This window comes from Physeter macrocephalus, chromosome 19, assembly GCF_002837175.3.
Source record: "Physeter macrocephalus isolate SW-GA chromosome 19, ASM283717v5, whole genome shotgun sequence".
NCBI lineage: Eukaryota > Metazoa > Chordata > Mammalia > Artiodactyla > Physeteridae > Physeter > Physeter macrocephalus.
This window is the reverse complement of record NC_041232.1, coordinates 75,345,015-75,369,445: the sequence shown is the minus strand read 5'-3', so window position 1 is coordinate 75,369,445 and position 24,431 is coordinate 75,345,015. Positions and strand designations below refer to the sequence as shown.

General features: G+C 39.3%; 1 protein-coding gene across 1 annotated transcript in view; it reads right to left on the bottom strand.

Annotated features, from left to right (window-relative positions):
* PHLPP1 (PH domain and leucine rich repeat protein phosphatase 1) overlaps window positions 1-24,431 on the bottom strand; it is a 221,102-nt gene that overhangs the window by 13,005 nt on the left and 183,666 nt on the right. Inside the window, exons 11-14 of the mRNA XM_007116467.4 lie at window positions 20,396-20,596; window positions 17,478-17,640; window positions 7,222-7,352; window positions 2,485-2,589 (exon numbers count right to left, since the gene is read on the bottom strand). Coding sequence (XP_007116529.2) covers window positions 2,485-2,589; window positions 7,222-7,352; window positions 17,478-17,640; window positions 20,396-20,596 — 600 coding nt within the window. The remainder of the gene's footprint in view (window positions 1-2,484; window positions 2,590-7,221; window positions 7,353-17,477; window positions 17,641-20,395; window positions 20,597-24,431) is intronic.

Below are 24,431 nucleotides of genomic sequence, written 5' to 3'. Positions count from 1 at the left end.
ATTTTTGATGAGGAAAGTAAGCTAAAGAGAGATTGAGTAACTGCTCAAGGTCACATAGCAAAAAAGTATAGAGCCCAGATTCAAAGCCAGGAAATATGGCTCTTACCTCAGTACTTTGACATTCTTGCCTCCATTTATTAAAGAAAAAAAAGTCATCCCTAATTATATGACAATTAGTGGCAAAGTATAATTTAATTATATAATATTAAATCATCTTATAATTCTGTCTTCCTCTGTAAGCTCCCCTTGCTAGAAAGAATGGGGCAGGGGGTATGAAAAAAATAACATGTTTTAAAAGTACAGTAGTGATTTTTCTTTTCCGCTGAAGCTTCCTGTTTGTTTTTTAGTCTGAGGAAGAACCTAAATTATAGGATTGCAGCTGCCTGCTTGGATTTTCCCAAAGGATCTGAAATGACCTGATAGGGAGGCAACACAGCACCAGTACCCATAGGGGAAAGCGGGAGCGAGAGAAGAGAATAGATGTCTATTGAGATTTGGGGGCAGGGACAATTGCAGTTCTCTCCTTCCTTCAAAGCAGCAAGCTCCTTGCTTATATATCTACTTTATCCACAATTCAAAAAGAAAACTCTTGAGAAACTTCTGCTGGCAAAACCAAAGAGTAAAAGAGCAAGGGAATATAAAGTGAGGGCCAGGGATGGCATGGGACTTCTGAGGTGCTGGTAACGTTCTATTTTTCGACCTAGGTGCTGGTTCACTTAAGGATGATCCATAGAGTTGTATGCTTAGCGTTTATCTTACACTTCAATATAGCAAAAAAAATATTTTTTTTTTTTTTTTTTTTTTTTTTGTGGTACGCGGGCCTCTCACTGCTGTGGCCTCTCCCGTTGCGGAGCACAGGCTCCGGACGCGCAGGCTCAGCGGCCATGGCTCACGGGCCCAGCCGCTCCCAGCCGCTCCGCGGCATGTGGGATCTTCCCGGACCGGGGCACGAACCCGTGTCCCCTGCATCGGCAGGCGGACTCCCAACCACTGCGCCACCAGGGAAGCCCGCAAAAAAATTTTTTAAAAGGAATTGTGGAAGGAGGAATTATGTAGGAAAAAATACCTAACTGGTCACTGCTTCATTAATATATATGAGTAGATAATACATTTTAATATCCAGAGAGGTTTAAAAACCAATCTTGGATTTCACATCAGTGTTCTGGAATTAGAGAGCAGTTTCACATACTGGTGTTTATAAGTAAGACAGAAGATCTTTTAATCTAAAAAGAGAAAGATCTCTAGGAAGGAACTTTGACTGCTCCGAAGAATGTATAGTTTCTTCCTCTCTCCCCCAAATATAATGATATACAGTGCAAAGTACATAGAAATAAGCAGTCAGAGCCCAGACACAACGGGTTATTCTGCCTTTTTTTGGGGGGCAAATGGAACAGAGATGTTGAAATGGGGGCTACGTCTTCTCTAATATGCCAAAGCACACTCTCAGGGAAAGAGGACAGGATCAATGAGTCAGACGCACTACGCGAGTTCATTCTGTTTTCTGACCCGAGGAAAAGCAGTCAGCATGGCAACCACAATTCCACCTTTTATTTTCCATGAAGGGTATTCAAGGTAGTCAGTGGTTCTCAATCCTTGATGCACATTAGAATCACCTGGGGGAGATTTTAAAGCCTTTTGATTTAACGGGCCTAGGCTGGAAAATGTTCTTTAAAGTTCCTCACCTGACCGATTCTAATGTGCACCCAGGGTTGAATGCTGTCAGCTATTATGGGATCATCCTCCACTTCCTGTTCTTCCCCTGCTCTCAATATTTTGTGTTCTTATACCTTAGCTAATTAAATTTTGACCTTTCTAATTTATAGGATCCTTTGCTTTTCTAGTACTGATTATCAGCACCCCTTCATAAAAAGCAAGCAAGCCTGAAGAGCTGGATTACAATTCTCAAGAAATCAACAACTGCATCTGAGACAGGGAAGGTTGGTGAAAATAGGGAAGAAAAAGAAATTAAGATGGACAAGACCTGATGGCAAGACAAGCAGCTGACATTACAGGGAATGGACATCAAACTCCTGACAAGCTAATTTAGACTGTAAAAAACAGCTCCACAGAAACAGTGACTGTCAGTAACATAAGGGATCTCGGATATGGACAATCAGGGCTACTTCTACTCCTTTAATACCATCCCTGTTTTGCTTGGTAAACAGGCTTCAGAGAAAGATAAAGGGGCTTTTCAAAAGAGCAGGGATGCATTTCAATACTTACGCCTTCTCCAAACACTGGAGTCTCACATAGATATAATGTGTCAGTTACACCGTATCCTAGCAACATCCTCACAAAGAGAGAGTATGTGATGCCAAGCAGGGCTTAGCCTAATGTTCCAGCCTAAGTCATGAGGTGGCCTCAGTCTGGGGAAACACGCTGAAATAAATGACACGGGGAAAGTGTGTGCTAGCACCGGGCTTCTACCCCACTAAAGCAGGGAGGCAGGCGGCGGTTCTCACTCCAGAGTTTCACCCCACTTACTTGTTTTTCACCCCTGAAGCTTCGGTGTAGCCATGGCTCCATACAGCTGGGGCTCCAGATGCATCGCCTCCCGAAGGCTGATCAATCTTGAAACAGCGGATATTACTAACCAGAGAAACAGAGGGGCCAGGAATCATTAAAACAGAACATGTGCAAATTGCTACCTTTACCTGAGAAATGAAAAACACCTAAGCACTCTGTACTTACCATTTGTGTTTAATGTGTCTGAAATATTTATCAGCAACAAGAACTAGCTACTCATCATAATGAAAACAAAGGGGCATATATACCGAGCATGAAAATTAGTTTTATCAGCATCAAATGTTGGTTATTAGGCACTTTCACACACACACACACACACACACACACACACACACACACACACACACACACCACCCCTAGATGGCTACTCTCTCCTGGGGATGAAAGGGACAGCTCTCAGCCTTGGCATGAGAAAAGAAACTTTGACTATTAAGTAAGGTGTATTCTCACAACATGAAGCCCAGATTTGAAAAGAATGAAACCCAAGCCACAACTGTACTGTGTTTGGATCATGTGAGAGAATTCTGCAACACTCATCCTCAAATCCAGTATCTGCCCACATCACCCCTTCAAATATTTCACAAATATTACTGGGGACTTGCTATCCCCTGAAGCTTCCAATTCTTTCCTCACCTGCACAACCATGCTGAGACCAATATCATAAAATTATGAAGTAAATGAGGGGTATTCAATAAATAACACATTAACTACATATAAATAAACTGGGAGACAAATTCTTATCTCACCTCGGCTCTCATATGCTATAACTGGTCCAAAAGGACCCCAAACAGAAATTTTTTTTTTTTTTTTTTTTTTTTTTTTTTGTGTGGTATGCGGGCCTCCCTCTGCTGCGGCCTCTCCCGTTGCGGAGCACAGGCTCCGGACGCGCAGGCCCAGCGGCCATGGCTCACGGGCCCAGCCGCTCCGCAGCATGTGGGATCCTCCCAGACTGGGGCGCGAACCCGGTTCCCCTGCATCGGCAGGCGGACGTGCAACCACCGCGCCACCAGGGAAGCCCCAAACAGAAATATTAAAAGAGTAAACCTTCAAATGCAGTTCATTAAAAACCAGCCTACTGGAAAGCATTCAGTGCTCACAAACAGGAAGTCATACAGATGTGAAGCAGGTTTTTAAAAGGCCGCCTACCACATGGTGCGATAAATCCCTATTTGTAAATTGCCACTAGTTTTTTCCCCGCTACTTAAACAAGAGAAACAGAATTATGTATAATCTCTTAACACCTAAACAATTTTGTCCTGAGCCCAAGAATTTAAATTATCTGTTGGCATTCATTAACTCCAAAATATAATAAATACTGAATACCTTTCCTAAGAACCATTCAACTCAGAAGTAAATCAATGTCTAATAATACTCACTTTATTCTAGAAATATTTGGTGGCAATTTCTTTGAAATTTAAAAATACTTCATTAAAGAAAAGTTTCTACTCTTAATTACCAGAAAACATTCACCTTTTCCTTTATCCTAAAAAAGCTGAAAAACAAAAATCATAGGTAGTGTCAACAGAAAATCTCAAAATCAAATACCTCATTTTACAGCAGGGCTATATATCCTCCTTTCAAACCCATCAATAAAAGGTGTCTTTAAAAAGATAGTCTGCTGTTGTTTGCTTTCCATATGACCTGGTACCAAATTTTATCCACGTACCATGGTAAGCAATGCAATGGGTTTCTTAAGGCATACCTTAAGGTTCTCCATACATTTTTCCTACCTTTCTGAGTTCTGGAGCAAAACGGAAGACTCCCTTCTAAAGACATTTATACTTTTTACAGAACAGGGAGCCTTCAAAGAAATAATTCCATTTCCTAGCCTGATTATTAAAGAAAAAAGTAATCCTTAAACTCCCGCATAATCCTTTCTAGAGAAGCAGCAATCTCTCATTTCCGCCAAGCTGAACACAGTGTGACTGAGCAGCCGTCTGAAGTGACCTGGATGTTGACTCTCGTACATCTTGAAATTAGTTTGAGGGAATCTGGGAGCCGGAGCTCAGTCACACGGAAGAGTCGCCATATGGACTAACCCTGCCTCATGTTGAACAAATAGGCCAACCCTCTAAAAGAGCAAGTAATACATTAGATGTGGAAACTCTCCCAAGTTATTAAGAAGCCACAACCTTCTAGATATTAAACAGAGGGTAACGTTTTTACCTAAGAGTGTTATGATTTCACTGTCCGTAACTAATTTTTTTTTTAATCTGAGAGCACACATGTGCTTCACTGTAGTAGCTCTGGCCACTCCAGTAACATATGTCCTTTGGTAGAGAATTTTAAGAGATACTGTCTTATGCCTGTATAATAATGGGGTCATTCTATTATATATATGGTTTTGCATCTTTTTTCTAATTACATCATGAACATTTCCCCATGTCATTTTATATTCATCCTAAATTTAATTCGAAATATCTTGATGACTATCTCTGTACCTAAAATAAATACCATATCTCTGATTTTTAGAATAAATTTTTACCACAGAAAACCTTGGTCTAAGTATATGAATACTTTTAAAAGCTTGATTCACAGGGCCAAAGCTTTTTAAAGAAGTTATATCGATTTACAACCCTCCATCAACACCAATTTGAGGGGGAAAAATGTTATCATTTAAATATTTTATTTAATATTTCCTTGATATACTAATAAGGCTGAATATGATCTTTTCATGTAACTATCCATACTTTGTTTATTAAATGTTAATGTCCTTCACTTACTTTCTGCTTGAGTACTTATCACTACTGACTCATAAGAACATTTTCTATTAAGAATATTAATGCTTTTATTTTTCTTATTTTTTGCCAGCGTTTCTTCTCAGTTTGTCATTTGCCTTTTAGAGTTACCTTTGATAGCTTTTGGAATAGATATCTAAAACTTTTATGTAAAAAAGTATTTTTATATAAAAATATACATAACATAAATATCAAAACCACTCTATACATATTGACTTCTTTTGTGAGTTCCCCCACCCCCTTTTCTGGCCTAAAAGGTCCTTTTCTGGTTTGTAACTATATCCATATGATTTCTTCTTACTTTTAAAAATTATTTCATTTTATGTATTTAACTCTTTAATTTAGCTGGAATTTATTTTGGTGTGCAATAAAAATTCAATTCTCCAAACAGCTACTTCCATTTATTAACAGATTTTTATATAATTATTTTTATCATAAAATTACATCATATTTGTAAAAACTCAAAAAGTTACCCGTTATAAAGATGAAATATGTTTTGCTAATCCATGTATTCTTAGTTCTGGAAGTCCCTTAGAGAGTGTGTAGGCCATCCTCCCTAAGAGATGAGAAAACTAAGGTTTGGACACACTGAGGGATTTGAGCCAAGGCTTTACATACTGATACACAGTGGAGAGAGCCTAGGTCCCCGTGGCTTCCCGAGGACTCTGTACTTAGGCAATATTCTTCAACTAATTTCTCATTAAGTACTTAAAATATCAACGAACAGGCACTAATTAAGCCAATTCCAACCAGGAATCACCTTAGGTAATTTTCAAATTTTGATATGTACTAAAGCCTAGGATAATAATAATGGATCACCAATATTACTCTTCCTTTCAAAATTCTTCTCCTTTTCAGTTTTTTCAAAGATATTGGAAGATGGCTTTCAGCAACAGATATTACAACAGGGTTTACGCACAGATGGCATACACAATGTCTAATGTGTGTCGATGTCTAGGGCTGTTACTTTAAGATACACTGCAAAAAATTCTGAAAATTCAGAAAAATTTAAAGAAGAAAGTAAAGACCATCCATAATTATATTATCCAGAGAACAGTGTCATTTTAACATTTTGTTTTATATCCTTTTAGGAATTTTCTAGTTGTGCATGTGCACACACACACACGCACACATACCCAAATGCACACAAATTTATGTTACAAAAAGTGGGATTACACTATACAAATTTCTTTGTAAACTTTCTTTTCACCTAACATCATATGCAGAGATCTTTCAAGTTAGTAATATAACTCCACATCATTGTTTTTAGTAGTTGTATAATATTCATTATGTGAAGCATAATTTAATTTTATTGATATTTAGAGTTCTGTGATGAACATTGTTATAAAGACATCTTTTCTAACAAGGTTAACTTTAATGTTTTACATAGTGAACTCCGTCCAACCTGTTATTCTCCATCAACAGAAAACATGAGACAGTACCAATGAGCTCTCTTCCCAAAACAGGAAGACAACTTAGCAGGATCTAACTACCCCACTCTCCCAGTTTTGGTTAAATAACCTGAATTTTAGTTCCAAATTGTTCATTTACCCCACATTATGAATCTCTTGCAAAATCCCTTTGTAACATTTGCATTAAGCATCACACCATATTATTCGTAACCGAGATGTACATTTACTTCTTGGTTGTTCACTGCTCTCTCCTGTGTCTTTAAATCCCCTTTTCCTCTTTGTTTTCATTATTCTCATCTCTTTTTGTCTGGACACTTTCTCAAAAACTTTCTGAAAGGACACGGGTATCCAATTATTTGAAAATTTTTTTGGCCATTTGTCCATTTTGGTGAACTACAGACTCACAAATCACTTCACTTCAAATGTATGTAGACAGACCTAATAAGTCAACAGATGCTTCATATTCCATTTAATGTTTTGACTAAGTGATAAATGTCATTTTCAGTGAATAGCGATGGGGCTGAAGCGCTTCAGAAAATACTTACTTCAGCAGCTCCAGGGTTTTGTGATCGAGGGCAAGTCGGGGGTTTCCAGTCAGGTCTAGTTCTTGCAGTTTTGGAGGCAGGTTTTCTGGTAAAGTGACTTCGCTTAGCTCATTACAGCTCAGGTCCACGCACTGAAGGAACAAGTGGAAACACGAGGAGATGGCCTGGAGGAGTTGTTCAAGTAGTTCTATGCTCCTACTCGTTGCAGGAAAATCAGTGTGACCGTTCATTGTACTATGATGGCCAAATGCAGAAACTACGTTTGTCTGCTATTCTGCCATAAACATTTAAAACAGACTTTGCTAAATGTAATTAAAATTTTACTTTCTTTGAATAACACAAATTCCATGTTCTTTATACTCGCCAGCTTCATCCTAAGTTCACCTCTACATTTAAAAATTAAGCATTAACTGAAAAAGCCTAAAGATCGTGTCTCACTCACATTGTTCACAATATCTCCGCACTTGCTGTGGCCGTGAGGGTTACCGTTACAACATCAAGATGGAACTTAAAAGGGCTTGTCTTTGGTTTTTTAAAACAAACCAAAAAACACGCAAAATGAGAAGGCAGGGAACGAATATTCAAAATGGGAAGATAATTCAAAAGACGCTAAATAAGAAAGTGGCGAAAGACTAGCAGGTGGGCCTGCCTACTGTATGCACGGGAAAAAGGCAGGAGTCATATATAGATCCTGCACTCCAGGCATCCAATACCTGGACTCTCCAACAGCCCTGCCTAATCTCACCTGGAAAACTGCCACAAAAAGGGTCAGCATACCGATTAGAACAAAAATTATGTGTTATCTGTGAATGGGAATAACACCACCTTTCTTGCAAAATGTAAGGCTTAAATGAGCTAAGTCCCAAAAGGAGGTGCTGCATTTCTGTTATGGGAGCGGGGACCAGGGTAGAAGAAGGGTCACATGCACAAGAGAGAACAGTTGGCAATTTTTCTGATAAGAGAATGTGTAACCAACAATTTGGCAGAATGGGGAGAAAGCATTCAATTATCTGGCTTGAGCTGGTACCTTCTTATAATTTTTTAAAATGCCTAAAGAGCATATTAAAAATCTTAAGGTGGGGCTTCCCTGGTGGCGCAGTGGTTGAGAGTCCGCCTGCCGATGCAGGGGACACGGGTTCGTGCCCCGGCCTGGGAAGATCCCACATGCCGCGGAGCGGCTGGGCCGCTGAGCCTGCGCGTCCGGGGCCTGTGCTCCGCAACGGGAGAGGCCACAACAGTGAGAGGCCCAAACAAAATCTTAAGGTGGACTGAAAGGCAAATTGTATCCAAGAATTTCAGTCTTAAAAGGCCGCTGAGCCTGCGCGTCCGGAGCCTGTGCTCCGCAACGGGAGAGGCCACAACAGTGAGAGGCCCAAACAAAATCTTAAGGTGGACTGAAAGGCAAATTGTATCCAAGAATTTCAGTCTTAAAAGTGGACAAATTCATCTTTATCTGGAAAATTTTTTTAAAGAACTTAAATCTATTATGGATTGGGGAGGGGTAGAGACTGGGTAAAATGAAAACCTCTATTTTTGGAGAAATATATTCTCAGTTGAATTCAAACAATACAATGTTTCCACACAAATTGTTTCATACCCTTGCTCTGAAACAGTAGCAATGATATACTGTAATTTTTTTTATTATGACAGCATTATAACCACATTATAAAAAGTTGGACAGAGATTAGAAAACTTACCGTTAAATTTAACATCTGAACACAACCAGTGTTCGAATCCTGTTTTTGTTTCTTTTAGCCTTATTATTAATATAAAAAAATTTAAAACCCATAAATGTCGGTACAATTTCATTACATTTCACTTATTCTATATCTTCACTCCCAATACCTTTTAGAGTCTTAATACTTTCAACAGAAGTACAAGAATTCACTTAACCTAAATGTTAATAACAGGGACATGGTCATCTCCTTTTTTTGTTTTTCCAAATATAAATAATGGTTGCATGAATAGCCAGCTGGACTTTAATGAAACATTGATAATACTGGTTCATAATGGGCTATTCTGGCAGTATGGTCAGTATACATCAGTACAGATAAAACAACACATGGTGTCAATACAATCTCCTGGCAGTGATGAAACATGAGCTTAAGGACTGACAGGTGTGGGCAACACAGAACGTAAGTGGTTGACACAAACGAATTCAGAGGTCAGAGCATGCATTATGGGGAAAGAGTAAAGACATTTTAGAACATTACTGAGTATTTTGAAATTGGTGAGCAATGTTTTTTAATGTTACCTCTAAAGATTTAAACTTTCACAGTTCTGTAGACGTAAAATTGTTCATTCTTTAAATTACCAAATTATAAAATGAGTTCAATGGGGTATTCATTTATAAAGATGATGTTGGTGATGGTAACGCAGATCTTATGAGATGGTGCTTACGCACTACCCCAGCCCAGGCCCGTTTCATCACCAAGTCTTTAATTCACAGCAGTCAGTTCCCGTAGTCCTGTCCTGACCCACAACACGTTTCCCCTGGAGGATTACGATGGCGTCCGAACTTTGCTTTCGGTCTCACTTCCCTCTGATGCATTCCCCACAATGCTGTCAGGGTGATCCTCTGATGTGGCTTGTTCTATCACATCACACTCCAGCTTCAGTCTTTCTGTCGCTCCCTACTACCCTTCAATCTGCCACCAAAGTCCTCAGCATGTCAACTAAGGCCTTCACCCCACCTTTCACCACCTGCTTCCTCACACTCTATATTCAGCTGCGTCAAAGTCAACTCTTGCATGTGTCATGTTCTCATTTGTCTGTGCCTTTACACGTGCTATTCTCTGTGAATGGAACTCTTCAAGCTATCCTTGCCTTCTACCTGGTAATCTGCCTTATTCTTTTAAGACTCAACGCCACTACAATGTCACTCAATTCCACTACAGCCCCTGTTTCAATTAGATGTCTCTTGTTATAAGTATCTGCTTATTTATTTCTTTCACTAGACCATGAGCTCCTAGAGAGAAGGGACTGCTTCTTCTCCTCCTATATCTGAAGTGCAGTGCACTACAAAGAATAGAGGCTCGATAGACGCCTTCACCGAAAGGAGGAACAAATAAACAATCGATTGCCTGGCACTTGGTAAACAATTATTTGTTGAATGAATAAATGAATGGATCTTATATAAGAAGGTTCTTCAGTAATTAAATGTCTTAGGATGGGAACTGAGATACACACGTTTAGGTTAAACTCAGTCTAGAATACGTAGCACTGCAAAGCAATTGATACTTTTTTTTTTTTTTTTTTTTTTTTGCGGACGCAGGCCTCTCACTGTTGTGGCCTCTCCCATTGCAGAGCACAGGCTCCGGACGCGCAGGCTCAGCGGCCATGGCTCACGGGCCCAGCCGCTCCGCGGCATGTGGGATCTTCCCGGACCGGGGCACGAACCCGCGTCCCCTGCATCGGCAGGCGGACGCGCAACCACTGCGCCACCAGGGAAGCCCTGCAATATCTTAATTATGATGATTCCTCACAAAACATTACTAAAGAAATAAGCATATCAATTTTCCCAGCAGTGTTTTATTCATTATCTGCCAAATAATTGCCTGGGCTGCCCCGAATCAGCAACTTAACAGCACTAGTGAGCTCTGAGGTTCCGCAACCCCCTTGCTTCTTCCTGCTTCAGACCACAGCTAGTCCCCCACGTGGCTCAACCGTGCTGCTCAAAAGCTCTGACAGCTCCAAATGGCGGGGCTCCCACTCACCTTCTGCACTCCCTAGTCCTCACAAGGTGAAAGCCGCTGATGTATAACATGTTCCGCCTCCGAACAGGTTCACTAATTTCCATTTTGAAGTCAAAAGAAGCAAATACATCCAAGTATTCAATCAAAATAACATTTATTTAGCATCTACTAAATGGCAGACAATAAGCCAGAAATCAGGGACCTCGAGAGAGATGGCAGACACAGTCCCCACCCCGAGGAACTCCCAGGCTAAAGGGGGAAATAAACACCACTACCTACCTCCAGCTGCTATGATCAACGATGTGTACAAGTGTGCGTGGCTGTGACAGTGAAGGGGCAGCTACTGAGACTACAGAGAGGGCTTTCCAGGAGAGGATTTTTGTGAAGAATCAAAATTAAAGATAAAGAGGCAGATGGGAACAGGAGGGCATCTAGCAAGCACTGACAGCACGTGCACCAGGCAGGAGACAGAGTGATGCATGGTTTACCAGGACTCGGAGCAAGAGTGGTTGGAGACGGTCGGGCCCGAGAGCAGAAGATGAGGCTGGAGAGGCAGGTAGGGGCCGAACGGGGAACTACAGATTGTGTCTCACGCTGAAGTCGTCTATACCACCTCCCTCTCTCAGAGTTCTATAGGAACCCGAACATTTTAGCTTTAGAGTAAAATACATGCACACACATGTGTAGAATTTCTCATTATATAACTTTAAGTCAAATTCTCTTTTAACACTTAAACTACTACATATTCTTGATGTTGCAAAAGGCTAAGTCATCACCACTGTAGGATGTTCACACATCTAAGTAAACCTATTAACTAAGAGAGCCAGTCTGAACCTTTTACTTTAAACACAGACCCTAAAGCCAAGGTTGAAGTTCGGTTTTTCTATGTAATAGTGTATTTGTCTATAATTATTCAGGAATGTATATTGTTTAAACCTCCCCACCTTTTAGGAAGTTGCAAAAGAAGAACTTTAATTTGTACAGACTCTTCCTTTTAAATTTATATACAGTATCTGTGATTTTTCTCAACTGGATTTTAGATTTAGGAAACCTTATTGGCAATTACTTGACAAAAATGACAATCAGGGTAAAACTTTGTTTTAAAAAAATCCTCGATCCATCAAATAGCATTCCATTCCTCCAAATAGCGAATTCCCTTAAACACCAAAATAAATTATTTATAAAATCTGACTTTAAGAAAATGCATCCTATATAAACTAAGCAATTCCTTTACATCATTACCTCATAAAATTGGCTATGTGTGCCCTTGGGGAGACTCAGTGGTATATCACAAAGATACAGGACACCTGGCCCATGCTTCTGGGGGCTTCAGTGTTACTCAAAGATTATGGAGAGGAAGAGCCTTTACTTTTACATTAAAACTAAAAGAAATGGTAAAAAGTAGAACACAAAATTAGCATGTAATTTTAGATCAAAAAGGAGACTTCAAATAAATTTATAGATGATTCCAGGCTGCATTCCAGATTTGGGGGCATATGAGCTCACTTCTCTTTTTCCTTACCAATAGAAGACTTTGAAGAGCAGCATAGTGACCACTTCACAGCCAACTTCTCTGAGGACTCACGGTCACAAGTGCTCCTTTCTCCAGGAGCATCTCTAAAGGGATACTTTAAATATGCATGAGCTCACAGAGGACCAGGTGTTTATCTGTATGTACACATAACCCACTTCATAAGATGCATGCAGTATTTCATTGTAAACGGCATGGCTTTGTGTTTAAAAGGGCTGCTGAAATAATTTTTAAAACTAGAGTTAAAAAAACAAACAAATTAGTCTGAGTTAATAAATTGTCCCAACTTTGAAAGACAGAGACTATGCAGTCCTAGCTTCCTGCTGGGAGTTGCTAATGAGGCAGGGAGAAAAGTGGCTTAAATGGCCATGTCCTGGTAGATACTGCTTCATTCCTTTTTCCTTAGTTCTTGTCCCAAACAGGAATGGATGCCAGATTCCCCAAATGTTAGAAGAATTCCTAAATAACCATTACCCAGATTCCAGGATCATAATGACAATTGCTCCTGCTTCCTCGTTTTTGGATACTGCAGTTCCTAGATGGCCTTTTAAGTCTAGTAGGTCAACTGCTCTACCAAATTGACATCTAACTGGTCCCTGATCTGTCTTTATTTCCATTATCCTACTTTCCAAAGAATTAATGCCTTTTCTTTCATCCATTCTGACCTAGCCGTTTCCCCATGTTCTTTGTGTTCTATGACTGAGCTGGTTCTCTCGCTCTCATCTCACTTTAGAAACAACAACATGGCTTGATTCCAAGGGAAATTCAACTTCCTCTAGCCATTGTTCTCAAGAGTGTGGCATATTAAAAATACTTCATACTCCATGAAGTGAAATAACAGTCCTAAAGATGAAGTCACTCAACTTATCCAAGTGGTTTATTACTGCATAGCACAAACATGAGAATAACCTTCTGAAGATAATTTAAAACATTTTAAAAGATGCTGTTCACCCAGTAATCAGAATCAGGACACCACAGGGAAATGGAAACTTTGACAAAAGTTGCTGATATATGGTGTTTAAATTTCAAATTTCATTCACTGTATGTGTCACACATTTCTTTCATCTGCTTAAACCACACTTCAAAAAAGGTAGGACTATGTCCCTAATTGGAAGTAACTCAACTAAAAGCTTTGGTGTTGTTGCAAAACTCCTACATGATCAACCTGACTGCGATGTGGTTCGGCGAAGGGCCCCTGAGGACGAGAAACCGAGTGCCACACCCGCAGCCACCTCTGCTTTTCAGGTCCATCAGTTCTAGCAGCCTACGTGAGGACCTCGGCCTGGGACCGGCCAAGCCAAGTCTGGCTTATGTGGTGACTCTAGGATTAAGTTCTCCTCTCTAGCTGATTAAGAGCTGATCTGTATCCAGAGGGAGGTCTGTCTATTTTAGAATCAGAACAGAACATGACCTGCTCCAGGAACACAGGACTGGTGGTGGGGTTTGGAAGACTAATTTGAAAGTGCTAAACAAAGGTGAAGACAATGATATCAATACTAAGGAACAAACTACTATGACTTTGGGTGCACTTGAGCTCATCGAAAAACTCTAAAGAATATACTTTTTTTCCTATGAATTTATATGACCTTCCTGCCCAAGTACAAAATTTGATGCCTGATGATCACTTTAACAGATCTCACCAAATGCACCAAAATGAGAAAAGGCCAGACCTAAATTTTATCTAAGAATAGGGGATGCATATAGTCTCTGTTTTAGGGGTACATGAATAATGGCCTGATTTTACAAGTTTAAAAAACTACATTTAAAAAAAATAATAAAGTAAAATAAAAAACTACATTTTAGCATATATATTTTAGTAAGAAAACTTGTTTACCCTTTAAATGATAATTGGTTTCAAAGCTTTGGTAACAAAGCAGTGAACAAGCACTTTTCTTTAATGTCTTAAAAGATGAGACTGCTCACAGAGAACTAGCTAAATATGCCAGGATCTTATCCCTCTTTAAATTATCTGTTAATGTTTATAATTGCAATGATCTTCATACCTTTTATGAAATACTTTACAACGATTGTACTTTATTTTCAAGAAGCAATAAGAATACAATCTAGGATTATTTACTCAATGATAATATTTTAATAGCGGCTGGAGATTTAAACTTAGGAAAAAAATGATTTCTTTTCCATTAGAAACACGCTTTAGGGCTCAGTTTGTAGTGAAGACTCTCATAGGTATTTTTTTTGTTTGGTTTTTTGTTTTTTGTTTTTTTCGGTACGCGGGCCTCTCACTGTTGCGGCCTCTCCCGTTGCGGAGCGCAGGCTCCGGACGCGCAGGCCCAGCGTCCACGGCTCACGAGCCCGGCCGCTCCGCGGCACGTGGGATCTTCCCGGACCGGGGCACGAACCCGCGTCCCCTGCATCGGCAGGCGGACGCGCAACCACTGCGCCACCAGGGAAGCCCTCTCATAGGTATTTTATCATCTGTTTACAGCAAATATTTTTACCAGGAATTTTCTTTTGGATGGTTTATTTTTGGCCACACTGCACGGCATGTGGAATCTTAGTTCCCCAACCAGGGATCGAACCCACGCCCCCTGCATTGCAAGCACGAAGTCTCAACCACTGGACCACCAGGGAAGTCCCTTGGATGGTTTAAATCTGCATAAATACTTATATAGCAACTTAAAATATTCTCATATGAAATAACACTAAAATATCAGTTAGGAGTTCTCAAACCATATAACTACTACTTTTTCAATAACACTGTCTGTCCAGGGCTGCAAAGTTTGTACTTTGTACATAAAGGAGACTTGATACTGCTCACCACCCCCGCCTGCCCAAATAAAACCCCAGCAACAAAATATCTCTTGGTAATGGAAGAGCTGGGTCAGAAACACGGGACATTTTTAACATAAGGAAAATGCTAAGATACAATATCCGGGGTTAAAAATCAAAGAACAAAAGAAGGAAAACTTAAAAAAAAAAAAAAAGTAATACCCAAAGTAAAATTTTAAAGGAGCTGTAAAGCAGGGTACAGGGGAAGGAATTAAATGGAAACACAAGGGCACCAATTTTAGAATCCAGGAATCCAAGCAAGGGTCTAAGAGAAGATTTGCTTTCATAGAGCAACATTCGTATTTTGCAAAATTTAGTCAAAACTTGAAAAGTTTAAACGTCTGTCTGTATCTGTATTTTAAACCAGATACTTAAAAAAAATAAAAGAATCTACAATTAAGAGTTATATAACATTAAAAGACAGGTGCAGAAAGTAAGACCAGCAAACGGGAGATTAATCTCGAGACCTCGGTGCACAGAGACCTGCTTAATGAGGCCCCGTGACAGACACCACAACCCCCATCGAGTAATGGGCAGTGGAGCAGCCCCTGGAAAGCTTAGCTGTCAACATTGTTCCTGGGATGGAAGCAAAGAAGCATTTGCTTCAGTGACAGATTTCCTGGATTTTGTTGCTCATCAGCCAAAACAGTTGCTCCATACAATCAACATCAGAGTTGAACCCTATCGAGGCCTTGTAACTAATTATAGTTAACATTTACAGAGTTCTTACCAGGTGCTACTTCTATTTCAGATGCTTTACATGTATTATTTCATTTCATCCTCTCAGCAATACTGTAAAGGAAGCACTGTTCTTTCCCTCATTTTACATATGAGGAAACGGAGCAATTAAGCAGCTTTTAGTTGGGATCCACCTCTGGATCTGTTTTCCTTCAGAGCCCCACCTCTTACCTACTGTAAAAGGTATATAAAGTAAAAATAAAATATTTCTGCTAGTTAACAGTAAGTGTTCTAAAATGCCACGGTCATGTATGAGGTGACAGTGCGCTCACAGTAAAATATTTCATGGCTTAAGCACACCCACACATGCACACACTTATCAAATGGCTTGTACACACCTCAACCATGTAAATGTACAAAAACTCCTGTGGTGAAAAATTATTCATGCTACTCAAAGTGTCTTCAAATAGGATGACTTGGGGCTTCCCTGGTGGCACAGTGGTTGAGAATCTGCCTGCCGATGCAGGGGACATGGGTTCGTGCCCCGGTCCGGGAAGATCCCACATGCCACGGAGCAGCTGGACCCGTGAGCCATGGCCGCTGAACCTGTGCGTCCGGAGCCTGTGCTCCACAACGGGAGAGGCCACAGCAGTGAGAGGCCAGCGTACCGCAAAAAAAAAAAAAAAAAAAAAAAAAAAAGGATGACTTTTGTTCCTTTTTAGGAGATTAGAGTATGCTCCTAGTCTATAACCAGAATTATTTTTTATTAAGCACAAAACTAATAATCAGAAATGCTAAAATGCAAAATGAAAGAACTTCTTACTCTTTGCTCCAAAAAAAAAAAAAAAAAAGAATAAAAAAAAAAGAATAAAAAGTTGTTAGATGGTTTTCATTCTAGTGAACTGGTTTCGTCTGATGAGACTGCCCTGAGTCAGGAGCCAGGAACTGCAGAATGTCTCTGCCACCAATTTGCTGTCTTCAGTTCATAGAAACCACTTTCTTTTCAGCACCTCAGTTTCCTCACCTACCAAATTGGAATACTATCTGTTCTGTCAGGTTTCATTACATTGAAGTGAATGTTTGGTAATGGTAACAGTAATGAGACTACATCTATATAGGGAATAATTACTAATTGGGTGCTGGGGGGGGTGGATGCTATTTAATTCGGGGAGTTGGGGGGAGGGGTGTGCAGAGGTACTGTTAACTATTTCAAACTGCTATCAAACCTGATTCAGTCTCTGAGTCTCATAACCACACTGGAAATAAGTAGGACAAGTATTGTTAGACAGATGGGAAAGAGTTAGGTGGCTATGCGGCTAGTTAGGGACAGAGCCCAGGATACGATTTTCCCCACTCCCAGTCCAGTGTTGTTTTTTTTTTTTTTTTCCCTCTGCCGACTCAGAGGTGTAGCCCAGTGGTGAGGAAGGATGGAGCAAGGACAACAGAGAAGGCTTCATCCTGAGGAAATCAACCAGGGTGCGAACATCCTGAACTGATGAATTAGAGAAAACAAGTCTCTTTGTGCACCTGAAGCTTGGAGTTGATGGAATCGACCCACGTACCTTGATTTCGGGGAGCTGCATAACTTCAGGAAAGACTTCGATGCAGTTGGAGTGAGCAATCGCCGTGTGCATGCGCCTGCAATTCATGATAGTTGTCGGGACGGCCTTCAGTTTATTCCCACTGATGTCAATTTCTTCAAGTTCCTCCAGCTTTGCCATTTTACTAAAAAAGAGAAAATCCAAGGGTGGGCAGGTCACAAAATAATTATAAGGAAATTTAGAAAGAAAATAATAGATAATGAGAACCAAAAGGTAATTTACTATGACTCTGAAGATTCTTTAAAGATTCACTTGCACTAGTCATTTTAACAGACAAGTTTTTCACTACTGTTTTTTTTTTTTTTTTTTTTTTTTGGTGGTATGCGGGCCTCCCTCTGCTGCGGCCTCTCCCGTTGCGGAGCACAGGCTCCGGACGCGCAGGCCCAGCGGCCATGGCCCACGGGCCCAGCCGCTCCGCGGCATGTGGGATCCTCCCAGACCGGGGCGCGAACCCGGTTCCCCCGCATCGGCAGGCGGACGCGCAACCACTGCGCCACCAGGGAAGCCCCTTCACTACTGTTTTTGAGTGTCAAAGTATTTTGATACCTCCTTTCTTACTACAAAACAAAAACTCTTAACTTCACCTCTTTGAATTGGCAACAAGAAGAAAAATGGACGTCCTTTTCCTATGAAAACTCTGTGTGTGAATTAAGTTATCCTGACAACAATCATTTTACTATGTAGCTTAGTCTGAACTCCAGTGAAAATCCTACTCAAATGGGTTAAAAGTTAGCATTAATCTAATCTATGTGCTTTAAAAGAGCTTAGTGTGAGAGTATTATTTCTTTGTATTGGCACTGAAACCTCAAGGGAACATCTAGAGTAGAAAAGGGTATGGTTTATATGAAGATATGCTTTCTCCTGAAACCCCACTCGCCAAATTCCTCTGACACCACTTGTGATAACAAGGTGGTCATGAGGAGTAGGATGCTGAAAGGTCATCTGGATCATCTCTCGACCTTCTGGCAATGCCCAAATTCAATCTGTACCCAAAAGAAATTTCTCTCAACTCCTGCTAAACATCTACAAAGAAAGAATCTTTCTGATCTTACCTTAATAACAAGTCCTAATATAATTTAACACTTTTGTTTAAGTATGTCTTTTATTGTTCAATCTTAACCTATAATGTAGAATTACTATTTAATTACATTAGTCAATAATTACAGTAACCCAATAAAGAAAAACTCCAGAATTAGGGTTTCTTATATTTTCTGTAAATCTGGAGGGAAAAAACCCTCTGCCTCTACAAACCTATAATGCATCTATCACTCCTCTGGCCCTTTTCCCACCACTTGTGAAGGTGGAATCTAACAAGTGCAGGATTCCCAGTGAGTGCAACTCAAACTTACAATCTAAATCATTTAGTTTAGAGTTATTGGTATTTCCTCTCCTTGCTGTGGTTTCATTTGTCACAATAAACCTTTTAAAAAATTTAGCAAGAAACACTTTATTGCTTTTCTTTCTGTTTTCTCTCAAAAATAAAGGTTACCTTATTTGCTTAATTGAAAATAAATATACGCCGAAGATACAAGAACTAAGTTTTTATCTTATGAAATCAGATCTTTTACTATCATAAACATTCAACACGGTATTAGGATATGCCACAAACAACACTGTATGCACAGACTGTGAAGTAATCTATCTATGATAGCCTGAATTTGTAAGATTATTATTTGAATATGTTGTCATCATATTGTGAAAAGAAAAGTGGAGAAACCAATGAGTAACAGGCACGAAAAAAGACTGAAAGTACAAACATCAGGTCCAAGAAAGAAAATATGTTAAAGAAGTTTCTATCCCTCAACACAGAAAGAAGGTGGTCAAAAAAAATTCTCTGTAGTTAGGGTGATTACTGCTGGCATGGGTCACTGGGGGGTACCGTCAGAATTTGAGCTGATGATCATTTCTCCTGCTGGCCTTAGTCATTCACCATCAAATGAGGACCATGAGCCCTTTCAGAGATATTATTGTTAGGTGACTACTATGTTTTCTTCCAAAAATATCATCTCATTCCATAGTAAAAGAAAAGTACATGAAAAGAAAACGAAAGAAAGAAAGAAAAGCTTAATCAGTAACATCAAATGAGGGGAAAAAGTAAAGAAATAAATGTATACTACAAAAATAGAGTAATACTTGAAGTCAATGCATATTTGGGGCTCCCTCCTTTAGTCAGGGTTTCAACAGACTGGCACCCTTGATGCTAGCGGAGGGAGGCTGTCCCCGTATTTTGCTTTGGCCCAGTGCTAAGTCCCAGTTAGCAGCAGAATACCAGAGGGGTTAGTGTTTGCTTCTTTGATGTGTGGGCGTGAGTTCTAAGACCTAACTTGTTAAAGCTGCACTCAAAGCAAGATACAATGCCACTGCTCTCCAAAATTAGAAATTAAAATAGACTTAAAAGTAGAATTTTCTAAGAGCCATAAATTATTTGTAATGTCATAGTTTCTATGAATGCACAGGCCACCATTGTTTTTTATACCATAAGCATAAATACAAAAGCTATTAGCTAATTGAGAACCTTCAGGTTTCCTAGTTTACATTCTAATTCTCACACACCATACTAGGTTAATTTTTTTTTTTTTAATTTGACTGGTTAAAAGGAAGCAAAAGAAAAAATATACCTGCTAGATGACATGCCTTATTTCAAAATCATAAGAACATTCTAGCAATTGGGTCCTTGGATACATTCATATTAGAAAAATGAACACATTTCTCTTTAGGGGAATGCTGACAATGGCTTATATAAAAGACACTGTGAATAAGAATCAGGAGGAACAAGCTTTACATTATCTGGGAAATAAACATGTTAGTTTTTGCCTTTCCATCTATGAATCCATTTTCAGAAATGCAATGAAGGATGTCACTCTGTAATCTTCTTTTACCTTGCTGGAAAACTTTGAAGTCGGTTATAGGCCATGTGAAGAATCTTCAGATGGGGGTGTCCTGTTAACAAGGGCACACATTTATCTGTGAGGTTGTTATTCGCCAAATACAACTCCTGTAAGACGCTGTTTGTCTCTTCAGAAAGTGTGGCTGGAGGAAGGGTTTCCAGTTTGTTTGCAGATGCATTCAGGAATCTCAGGCTACAATGACAAAAATGCAACAGAATCCCACTGATAAGCCACAGGTCTAGTCCAGAATCCTCAACAAACCTAGAAGTTTTCTGATTGATACCTGGCATATTAGAAACTGGGTTTAGAAACATGAATTTAAAGGTAGGTCTTGGCATGGAAGCAACCTAAATGTCCATCAACAGAGGAATGGATAAAGAAGATGTGGTACATATATACACAATGGAATATTACCCAGCCATAAAAAAGAATGAAATAATGCCATTTGCAGGAACGTGGATGGACGTAGAGACTGTCATACTGAGTGAAGTAAGTCAGACAGAGAAAGAGAAATATCGTATGATATCGCTTATATGCGGAATCTAAAAAGAAATGATACAAAGGAACGTATTTACAAAATAGAAACGGACTCACAGACTTAGAGAATGAACTTTTGGTTACCGGGAGGAAGGGTGGAGGGAAGGGATAGTTAGGGGGTTTGGGATTGACATGTACACACTGCTATATTTAAAAAGGATAACCAACAAGGACCAACTGTATAGCACAGGGAACTCTGCTCAATGTTATGTGGCAGCCTGGATGGGAGGGGAGTCTGGGGGAGAACAGATACATCTATATGTAGGGCTGAGTTGCTTTGCTGTGCACCTGAAACTATCACAACATTGTTAATTGGCTATACTTCAATATAAAATAAAAAGTTAAAAAAAAAAAAAAGATAGGTCTTGGCTTTGGCAGGCATATAGATATGTGACTCCACTGTCCATAATGAACACAGTAGCTATCTGTATGTGTTAACTACAAAGAGAAATCAATTTTTATGGAAGCACAAAGGTGAGAGAAAGTGATTAATTTTATAGCTGGTGGGGAGTCGAAGGGATAGTGATAAGATAAAATTAATATTCTGTCTTAAGAAAGAGAAAAACAATTGCCTATTTTAAAATAAAAGAGCTCTTATAGCAATAAAATAATTAGACATTAGATCACAATACAACTAAATCACATAGTGACTAAGTCCTTTTCAGTATGATGCCCAAACCATATTTTACTGACATATATTCAAAACTGCAAGGGATAATTTACTCTGTAGTAAAATAATGTAATACTATGTAGTAGTGAAAATGAAGAACAACTACATGTATCAATAGGATGAATCTCACAAATATAATATTGAGTAAAAGAAGCCAGATACCAGAGGATACACTGCATGATTCCGTAATTATAGAGTTCAAAATCAGGCAAAACTTATCTATGGTATAAGAAGTCAGGGAAGGGAAGCAGTGTCTAGGAGACAGCTTCTAATTTTTCCAATATGATAACATTCTGGTTCTTGATCTGAGTGCTGGTCACATGAGTGTGTTCACTTTGAGAAAATTTATCAAGTGCTACAGTTACGATATGGCCGCTTTTCTGTATCTATATTATACTTCAATAAAATTTACATTAAAACAAGATGTATATGCTACCAGTTAACCAAATGATAGAGTGAACAATAGCTAAACTATGAAGAATGTTTTTACACCTGAGATAACTAAAACTGTCAAAAACTGTAACTTCTTCCATAGTTATTGTGAAACACAGATAAATGTAAAATGCAAAGCTGGAGAACTGAAACAGAATCCTTGCTGTGATCAGGTTCCAAATCACTGGAAAGGGAAGAGAAGGACAGGGCAGGAACTGTGCCTGGCTCACGGGCAGACAACCCTGCTGCTTCACAGTGGATCTCCACCACGTGTGTTCCATAGTGAAGCTGCAGGGACCCGAGCATGGAGAGCGTCCAGCCCACAGGACTCACCTGCCATAGTTACCAAGGTCAAAGCTGACATGTCCCCCACCCCTTACCTAGAACTACCCTGTCAATGAACTGCCTTTCTCGTTTCAAAACCACCCAGGTTTGAAATGTTCAGCATTCAATTCAGGACTATTTTACCATATGTTAGTAAAAAAGAATAAAATCTTGCTTAAAAAGGAAGACTCTGGAATACCAGGTACAGTTATTTTTAATCTTGGATAAAAAGAAAGCTTTGTATTTCGGGAGTCATCACCAAAACTGTCATCCCAAGCCCTCAGTCCACTAAGTTAATACTCTCCAATCTTGCGACCTCCACACACTTACACACACACGGCCCAACTCCACTACTTATCTAAGGAAAAGCAGCTTCCCCAAAATAGAACATTTTCCATTAAAGAAACATGTATTCCGTTGACATTAAAAAAAAAAAAAAAGGAAGTTAGAAAAAGGCTGTACCGAAAAAAAAAAAAAAAAAAAAGAAAAGAAAAAGTCTGTACAGACCATAAATAGTCATGGGAAACTATAGCCGTGTGTGCTACAGAGAAGAAAATAAAGGTCATTCATGCAGTTTCTGAAATGGTTTTGACATAGGAAGGAAACCCCTTCCAGCACCACAGTTCTTTAAAGTACTTTTACCAGTCTCATTTGTATCACCTGACTTAAATACCCTGTTAAGATTTCTTCAGTGTAGAATTAGAAAAAATTAAAATGTATTGCCCTAAAACATCTTGGAATGGGGTTGGCTGGGAAATTCTGACAATCTCATTAAAATACAGTTCTCTAGGAAATATGTAGTTTTAGATACATGAAAAGAAAAGAAAGAAATTAACTCATGAATATTTGCATATTTTTAGGCCAGAAAAAGAAGGAAAGTTGCTTTGAAAGGAAAAAAGACTGACTAGTGAATGTTCACCTAGAAAACTGCAAAAGGGACTTTAAAAACTCCTTACAACCTCTGATGAAGGGAAGAGAGGGATTTCCAAAAAGACTTGTCCTCTCATCTTGTTGAAATTTGCCTGTATTGAAGTTTATACTCTTTATGGGAAACTGGGGGGGACGGGGAATCCCGCACCCTCCCCTCCAGGAAATGAAACTAAGTTGAAACTACATGGGCTGGTTCCAAAGGATTTAGTTTGAACTGAATAAAGCCTGATTGAATCATCGTATTAGTTAACAGTCAAAGAGCAAACAATTGGGCTAAAAACATTTTGATTATAATAGTCTCTGGGAAATTAAATTCAATACCCATCCTTTTAAAAATAAAATACCTGTCCCACAACCACACGTTTCAGCAGGAGGCAAATTAAGTTGGTTTAATCATCTGGGTGTTGTATTTCCATTAGAATGAGCAACTACTTTAATTTTGTAAAGTTTCTCCAGTATGGGTAACGGTTTTACTCAATAAATATGGTGTATAACCCCACCCCCTGCTTTCAAAGCCTCCCCAAAACTAAATTCCTAAAGCACTGAATTTGGTCTCAACTCAATATGATATGAGAGAACTTCCTCAAGCTTCTCCCTTATAGATTTTTGTAATAACTCTATAAAAGACTTGTTTAATGTCCCATAAGAGTTTCATCCATAGAACCCTCTTCACTATGCAACCCTCTTATAATCATTAGAGAAAAGCAGTAACATATCACTTTTTCTCATTTGTAAAGTGCTCTCTAGAGACCACAGCTCTTTCCTATTTCCTGTTTCACTTGATTCTCCCAACATCCCAGAGATGCCCCCCTTATATTTCACAGAAGACAAACTGAAGCTGAAAAAAGTCAAATTACCTGCCTGTTGTTAAATAGTAATTAGTGTCAGAGCCAGAAATAAACCCAGATCTCACCAATCTTAAAGAGTCCACTATTTCCTAACACAATTCAACTGATAAAAACAGTAATAATAAAACTTTTCTGAGGACATTTTCATAGGCCTTCTCCAAAACAGCTGGAGGTCAAGCAGGGCACCTGCTGGGTAGTGTGAAGACCACATGTGCACAGCCCTTCAAACTCCATTGCTAAAATAATTTAATAAATGGCACAGTACTCAAAAACTTTTCTTAGCAGG